We start from the raw sequence: 8,681 nt of genomic DNA, 5'->3' as shown, positions 1-8,681 counted from the left end.
TTCTGAAATTAAGTACTACAAAAAGAAAAGCCTTTATTTACATCAACACCTTCTGAAATTCAACATTCCTCTCACCTTATCCCATGAAATACAGGAATTCAATGAATCAATAACAATACAAATAGTTTCTATAATTTCTCATTAGTAAATCCAATAAGGTCGGCCTCATTCACATGATCGTTACATAGACCTTATTAACAATTGATCAGAATCCAAACTATTTCACGAAGAAGACACAAACACTATAATTCAGACCATCTAATTCAACCACAAATTCAGATGCCATAATTATTCAAATTTCAGTTTTGAATCACATACATATACACTTGATATGTTTTACGTTTTGTTTCTATTAGTCTATCTTGTGATTTTATATTATCATTACATCAATAATCTATTTGTAGATGCAACCTTGTTGATCTGTTTCCAACAACCTCCTTCAACGATCCAACTAATGGAGACTGGATTCAATAGACAAACTGATGATGAGCATCTCGTCGCTTCCATAATTTATTCACTCTGTATATACTTATGGAATCCCTCGTGTGCATTGTGAAATCATTGAAAATATGCACTTACGGGTTTATTCTACTATGGTCAAACTGTGAATGTGAAGGTAAAAGAGATTTACATTGGTGAAAGAAGAAACACTGCAAGAGCTTATAAGAAGTTGAGCTAGTTTCTATATTGTCAATTGATTTTATCGTGGAACCTCAACTTTCTTTATGGTATTAGAGCAGGTTGGTCCACATTTGTGTCCCAACGGCCACATGTCACCAAATTCGTATTGTCAACGTGTTTGGCTTGAAAAATTGTCACATGTGAGTAGACATGTGAGAATGTGAATGTAAAAGAGCCTTACATTGATGAAGGAAGAAAGAAGTTAAGATACTTCCCATATTGTCATTAGTTTTATGGTGGAACCTCAAATTTCTTTACAAACAACCTTATTGGAAGGCAAATCTTTCTTCTTCTTTGTTCGTTTTTATGTTTGGAAAAATAGATGCATCCACTTTTCTGCTTCAATGATACTCATTCAAATTTAAATACTTTAAAAATGGTTTAAGAATATGCGGAGATTGCTTGCTCATATTGCAGAGCACCTCCGCACCCAAAGGTAAGTAACTATTCGATGCCATTTTGTACTTTCTTGCCATTATATTAGAGTGACACCATTAACCTTCTCGCCATTACATATAAGGGTGCCCGTGTCATTATATGATAATACCATATAATATTTATTTTTACAATAATTTATAACCTGCAAGCCTCAAATTCTGCCGACAGAGGAAGTCTTCATTCTGGTAAGCTTTTCTTGCACATATGGGTTTATTACGAAGAGAAATATTAAGAAGACTCTTTTAAAAATAAATTTTTTATTTTCTATACCCGTAACACAAGTAGTACATCACGTGTAATTATATAAGTGGTGAAAAATTTTATTTTTATGTTATTAATTTTTTAACACATGAATCTAACCATTTGCATAGAGACACGTGATATACAACTCCGTATGCCAGACACATTGAAAAGTTTTTTCAAAAGTGAGACTCTTCATGAACTCTCTGTCACCTTATGTTTTTGGTACAATGTTTTATAACGATGACACAAGAATTACGTCAAAAATATGAAGTGACAGAGAATCCAATAAAAATAATATGAACAGCCAACCCCTCCCAGACTGGAACTCACCAAATCCTGATTCCCTTATCTTCATCTCTCTCATTTGATTTGGAATTTTGAGTTTGTTTCGCGGTTTATTGACTTTAATTTCTGTGTTTATATTGGGATTTTGAAATTCTGAAGCTTTTGATTTCTGGAATTCATCCCGTCTTTGGAATTAGATGGAAGGAGAGAGGGGAACACGGGAAGGGGGAGGTGTCATGTGCAAAATGTGAACGCATAATCTCAAAAGGGTGCACCGGTTCGTTGTCTTCTGTCTTTTTTTATTTTATTTTATTTTATTTTTATTTTTAAATTTAAGTATTAATGTAAAAGGACAGCTGTTAACAAAAAAAAATGGCACAGAGAGGCCGAGGGGTTTTGGGGGCAGAAAATTTGGCGAAGAGATCCTCCCCATCAAAGCTCAATTGGATCAAATGATCTGGACCTTTGAAATTTGATCAAACGGTTAAAAATAATTTTTTTTTTTAAATTATAATAATTTTAACCGTTTGATCAAATTTTAAAGATTTGAATCACTTGATCCGTAGGTTTTGATGAAAGAAATCCGGAAATTATCTCTTTTTTAAAATTTGGACTCCAACTTTACACACTAACATCTATTTGCCACGGAAAAATATCATTTTCGGATCCCTTCAATCTAATCATTCTTATCAAACAATCTGGACATTAAAATTTGATCTAACAACTAAAATTATTAAAACTTTTAAAGTGAATCTTTATTTGTATCCGTTAGATCAAATTTCAAAAGTTCAAATTGTTTGATGAGTAAGATTACGTGAAAGGGATTCAGAAATGATCCCTTTCCATTTGGCTCCACTTGAGCAGTGGGTGATGAATTCAAGGTTTATGTCACAATCCCAAGGGGACGTCACGTCAGCTTGGTTTATTAAATCAATTAGTTTTGCTTTTGTAGACACGTAGGGACATAAAATAAAATAAAAATTGCCTGTAGGTTTCCGAATAATTGTATGGAAAATTCAATGATTTGTTAGTGTTTTCATTGTCGAATATTTGTTAGTTTTGGGTTGTCTTTTTTCTTTTTTTTTTTTGGTCAAAATATCAAAATACCAAAAAAAAAAAAATTCTCTCTTTCAATTGCGTAGTGGGACATGATAGCTCTAGGAAAATACTACAAGAATACAAGTTTATTACTTTTATTTGCGGATACTAGTATTTTGCTTTATATTTTCTCTAATTCCAAGTGGATTAAAACAAAATATAAAAGGGTAGATAGAAGAAATTAATTCAATCTGACTAAACGCTCTCCTAATAAATATATAAAACAAAATTTAATTTTTTTATATTTGCAATTCCTTGATTAATAAATTTCTCTATTATCTAGATTAATTTATGTTGTTGTCATGTTTCTCAATGCTTGGATTAATTTTCTCTATTATTGAAGAATTTGTTTATTGATGTGTCAATAATCATCATCTCGTTGTCAGCAATTACGATTTGGAACAACAAACACATCGGCATTAAATGGAAGGAAACAACCAAGCTCATGACATCGAAAACCCTTACATTCCGTTTGCAACTTCAATGAGTCAGGAGTTAGATGGCTTGCCTACCTTGTCCAATTCGTGTTGTATCTACAGAGTTCCTGAAAAACTACGGTGTGTAAATGAAAAGGCCTACACACCTCAAGTAGTCTCTATAGGTCCGCTTCACCATGGCAAGGAAGGCTTAAAAGATATGGAAGAACAGAAGAAGAGGTATCTGCGGTATTTTTTACGTCGGACTAAGGTCAGCTTGGAAGATTATGTTAAGAAAATAAAGGACAAGGAAGCGGAATTGCGCAGTTGCTATGCGCACACCATTGAGTTGTGCAGTGACAAATTTGTAAGAATCATTCTTGTGGATGCCGCGTTCGTCATTGAGCTCTTATTGAGGTTCCTGGAGCATATCGTGCCGGATAGCAATGACCGCATCTTTCACAAACCATGGTTGTTAAATTATGTAGTACCTGACATGCTTTTGCTCGAAAATCAGCTGCCGTTTTTCATTCTTGAGGATCTCTTTGCCACTCTGGAGGTGCCGGTGCCGATGCCTTCAGTATTTGACCTCTCTTACGAGATCTGCAAGAAATCATTGCTTTTACAAGTGAAAAGAGAAGATGTGGGATATTCTTCTAGTTTTACTGAAGTTAAGCATTTCGTTGATTTGATTAGAACTTTAAATCTACCGACGGAGGAAGAGGACTTAAAAAATCGAGGGTCAGTCAAAACTCTAGCTGTACCCAGCATGACAAAACTACACCAAGCTGGAGTCAAGTTTAAGGTGAGATCAAACAAGAAACTATTTGGTATATGTTTCACTGATAAAGGCGGAAAATTGGAAATTCCAAATCTAATGATAGGGGATAACACAGAGCTTATACTCCGAAACCTTATTGCCTTTGAGCAATGCCATTGCACTCCGAATACCCGCTACTTTAATGATTATATCACCCTCATGGATAATTTTGTGAACAACCAAAATGATGTGGAATTGCTTGTCAAGAATGGAATTGTTGAAAATATGCTTGGTGACAACAATGAGGTGTCTACTCTGTTTAACAGCCTTGGCAAAGGTGTTGCGGTGTCCAGACAAGGATTCTATTTTGCTCATCTTACAGAGGACCTCAACGACTACTACAAAAAGCCGTGGAACAAATGGAAGGCAGATCTGAAACAAAAATATTTCAACACACCTTGGAAAATTATTTCCGTCATTGCTGCTACTTTGATCATCATACTCACTTCCATACAAACGGCATGTTCCTTTTCCCAATGCGCTCAACTCTAAGTTTCCCATTTAATTTCTCCCTCTTCTTTCCCATTTAATTCCTAGTGTGCACTATATGTACTTGTTAATTTTGCAATTGCTTGTCTGTGTGTGAAATTTAAATAATATGTCTCCATTGTACTTAAAATAAAATAAAATAAATAAATAATATGTTGAGGAAAAGTCTCATTGTAGCTTTTCACCATGGGAAAGGTCACAAGTGAGATTCATGAGTTTCATTTGACTGCTCATCAATTTTTGTAGTGCTCACCAATTTCAAATTCAGGCATCCCAAGTGTTGTTGAGCCAGAAAGCACCAAATCTTAAAGGAACACTCAGAAGCTAGACACTCTTTTGCTTCATGTTGGAAAACCCAACCTAAATCATGTACTAACACAAAAAGTAGGAAAGGTCACAAAATTTTGTTCCTTCCTTTATCGCATTCTCCCTTCAAATATCTCCCAACCTTAATTTTGGTTCTCAAAAGTCTGTACATTTTTCCCCTTCATATAGACTTAACTAGCAATTTAGCCGGCAGTTTTAAAACTGATTAAATGTGTGAAATATAGTAAATATATCAAAATCTATTACATATGTTCAATAAGGAATAAAAAAAAAGATGTTTGCAGAGTATATTACATAGAAAAGGTATCTTGGTTACTTTTGACGTTGTTCTCTATTGCCACTAAGTACTTCACTCTTCTTTCTTCTTCGTTTTTCTGTAGATGGGGTGTACATTTTTTAATATTACACCTTTCAAGTTGATATTGTAAACCAAACAATGAATCAAGCAAAAACCACAACTTGGTGCCATCAACTAACAAACAAAAGGAAACCCAATCAAACCCATATTGCAATCCAACTAAGCTCCACATCTTAGGTCAGGATTGTCAAATAATTTATAAATCGTCAATTTCATCACCAGCATGACTTGATTGAAATTTCATTTATTACATGTAAGACCATACGCAATCCAAATCAGATTGTGATTTGGAAAGTATCTGTATTCTTAAAAAGTTAAAGCAAAATATTTGCATTTAATTACCAACTAATCAACTATATGACAACAAATCAAAACAAATTACCAATTTTAATCAACTCAAATTTTGAATTCCATAAAAAAGATGATCAAAAGTAAATTCAGCAAAAGAGGCTTATTAAAATTGTAAGTGAAACAGTTAGAGCAGTAAGCATAACACACCGGTCTGAGTTCTACCAGTATCTTTTAAATCAAAACAAAAATCTACTTATCTGTAAAACCTACATTTTTTTTTTTTTTTTGCCTTTTCAATTTATGTATTTTTTGTTTCTTGAAGATTTAGCTTTTTATGTTTGAATGGTAGTTGGAAATTGAAATTATATTGTCCGTTAAATGAAAGTTCGTCTATCTTCACGCCTTGTTGATGTCACTCTGCTATTGTTGTTGTCATCAGCCAAAGTTAAGAAGGATTCATGTTTGAGATAAGAACGAATTGGTTTCTTGTATGAATATCACATTTCATCAATTTGTGCACAACTTGAGCTAGTGATTTATGCAAACTAGTTAACTATTATAGCATGATTAAATTATTCTTCTACATCCTTCGTTAATGTATGTTACTTGATCATTTCAATTTATTTGATCATCTTCAATGATGCAGCTTTCATTTTAATATCTTTGAGTTGAATAGTTTGGCTGTGTATATATGTTTTAGTTTTATAAGTAACCACTATTAAGTACAACATGCACTAATATTGTCTTCAATTAACCATTTAAGTCTAATATATAGATGGTATCTGACTCAATGAACCTCAAATACGGAGTTTTATCATCAAAAGACTCCGTATATTTAGGAGTGAACTACTTATATTTAATTTTTAAATTATTAGTGTACTTCCCCAATGTGAAATGCCTCTCCACATCCTCTGATCTTGTACGGAGCCAACTTTACATACCAACATCTATTTGGCTCCACTTGAGCAGCCGGTAATGAATTAAAGGGTTATGTCGCAATCCCACGGGAATGTCACGTCAGCTTGGTTTGTTAAATCAATCAGTTTTGTTTTTTAAACACTTGCCTGGATAGACATAAAATATATATTTTTTTGCGTATAGAGACATGCTTATTGTATAGATAGACAATTCAATGATTTGTTAATTTTAGTTTATTTTTACTGTCGATTATTTGTTAGTTTTATTGGGTAGTCTTTTTTTCTTTGTTGTCTAAATATCAAAATACCAAAAATAAAAAAGAAACTCTTTCAAGTGCAGGTGAGACATGACAACTCTATGAAAATACTACAAGAATACAAGTTTATGACTTATTATTTGCAGATACTACTATTTTGCTCTATATTTTTCTCTCATCTCACATTGATTAAAACCAAATATAACAGGATAGATAGAAGAAATTAATCCAATTTGACTAAACGCGCTCCTCACAAATATATAAAACAAAATTTAATTTTTTTGGGGTATATATTTGCAATTCTTGGATTAATAATTTTCTCTATTATCTAGATTGGTTTTGACTGTGGTCATGTTTTCTCAATGCTTGAATTAATTTTCTCTGTTAGTGTATAATTTGTTTATTGATGTGTCAGTGGTCATTATCTCATTGTCAGCAACAACAAACACATCAACATTAAATGGGAGGAAGCAACGAAGCTCCACATGACATCGAAAACCCTTACATTGGGATGCTATCTTCAATGCGTCAGGAGTTGGCTGGTTTGATTCCCTTGTCTACTTCGTGCTGTATCTACAAAGTTCCTGAACAACTACGGTGTGTAAAGGAAAAGGCCTACACACCTCGAGCAGTCTCTATAGGTCCGATTCACCATGGCAAGGAAGGGTTAGAAGACATGGAAGAACACAAGACGAGGTACCTGCAATATTTTTTAGGTCGGACTGGGGTCAGCTTGGCAGATTATGTAACGAAAATACAGATCAAGGAACCGGAACTGCGCGGTTGCTATGCGCATACCATTGAGTTGAGGAGTCATGAATTTGTAAGAATCATTCTTGTGGATGCCGCGTTCATCATTGAGCTCTTATTGAGGGACAAGGGGTATATCAAGCCCGATAGCGATGACCGCATCTTTGGCAAACCACGGTTGATAAATATTATAAGACCTGACATGCTTTTGCTTGAAAATCAACTGCCATTTTTCATTCTTAAGGATCTCTTTGCCACTGCGGAGGAGCCTTCAGTATTTAAGCTCTCCTACGAGTTCTGCAAGAAATCAACGAGTTTATACGTGCATAGAGACGATTCGGAATCTTCTTCTAGATTTGAAGTAGAGCATTTTGTTGATTTGATTAGAACTTTAAATTTACCAACGGAGGAAGAGAACTTAAAAAATCGGGGGTTAGTCGAAACTCTAGCTGTACCTAGCATGACGAACTTACACCAGGCTGGCGTGAAGTTGAAGAAGAGATCAAGCAATAATCTATTTGATATATGTTTCAAAGGCAGAAGTTTGGAAATTCCAAATCTAATAATACAGGATAACACGGAGCTTGAACTCCGAAACCTTGTTGCCTTTGAGCAATGCCATTGCGATTGCAAATACTTCAGTGATTATATCTTCCTCATGGATTATTTGGTGAACACCCCAAATGATGTGGAATTGCTTGTCAAGAATGGAATTGTTGAAACTCTGCTTGGTGACAACAATGAGGTATCTACTCTGATTAACAGCCTTGGCAAAGGTGTTGTGTTTGAGAAAGCATCATTCTATTATGCTACTCTTACAGCGGATCTCAACAACTACTACAAAAAGCCGTGGAACAAATGGAGGGCAGATCTGAAACAAAAACATTGCAACACACCCTGGACAATTATTTCTGTAATTGCTGGTGCTATGATCATCATACTCACTCTCATACAAACGGTGTTTTCTTTTTCCCAATGCGCTCAACGCTAAGTTTCCCATTTAAGTTCTAGTGTGCACAATATGTACTTGTTAATTTGCGGTTGCTTGTCTATGCGTGAAATTTAAATAATGTCTCCTTTGTACTTAAAATAAAATAAAATAAATAAATAATATGTTGAGGAAAAGCAACCACAAGTGCTGATTCATGAGTTCCATTTGACTGCTCATCAATTTTTAATGTAGTGCTCACCAATTTCAAATTCAGGCATCCCAAGTGCTGAGCCAGAAAGCGCCAAATCTTAAAGGAACACTCAGAAGCTAGACACTCCTTTGCTTTATGTTGAAAAACCCAACCTAAATTATATAGACAC

General features: G+C 34.3%; 2 protein-coding genes across 2 annotated transcripts; both read left to right on the top strand.

Moving 5' to 3' along the window:
* The first annotated feature begins 1,892 nt into the window (after window positions 1–1,892).
* Window positions 1,893–4,871, top strand: LOC137729824 (UPF0481 protein At3g47200-like). Its single transcript, XM_068468869.1, has 2 exons — window positions 1,893–1,924; window positions 3,132–4,871. The coding sequence occupies exon 2, from the start codon at window positions 3,169–3,171 to the stop codon at window positions 4,471–4,473; it is 1,305 nt and encodes a 434-aa protein (XP_068324970.1). The 5' UTR covers window positions 1,893–1,924; window positions 3,132–3,168; the 3' UTR covers window positions 4,474–4,871.
* Window positions 4,872–7,080: 2,209 nt separating this feature from the next.
* On the top strand, window positions 7,081–8,491 carry LOC137735376 (UPF0481 protein At3g47200-like). The gene has a single exon (XM_068474803.1). The coding sequence runs from the start codon at window positions 7,081–7,083 to the stop codon at window positions 8,359–8,361; it is 1,281 nt and encodes a 426-aa protein (XP_068330904.1). The 3' UTR covers window positions 8,362–8,491.
* The last annotated feature ends 190 nt before the right edge of the window (window positions 8,492–8,681 follow it).

This window comes from Pyrus communis, chromosome 1, assembly GCF_963583255.1.
Source record: "Pyrus communis chromosome 1, drPyrComm1.1, whole genome shotgun sequence".
NCBI lineage: Eukaryota > Viridiplantae > Streptophyta > Magnoliopsida > Rosales > Rosaceae > Pyrus > Pyrus communis.
Note: the sequence above shows the minus strand (reverse complement) of the source record. Positions and strands in the feature narration are given on the sequence as shown.

Bases quoted from the DNA above. Each gene is read 5' to 3' on its own strand.
- LOC137729824 (XM_068468869.1), top strand. From the start codon at position 3,169: ATGGAAGGAAACAACCAAGCTCATGACATCGAAAACCCTTACATTCCG.
- LOC137735376 (XM_068474803.1), top strand. From the start codon at position 7,081: ATGGGAGGAAGCAACGAAGCTCCACATGACATCGAAAACCCTTACATT.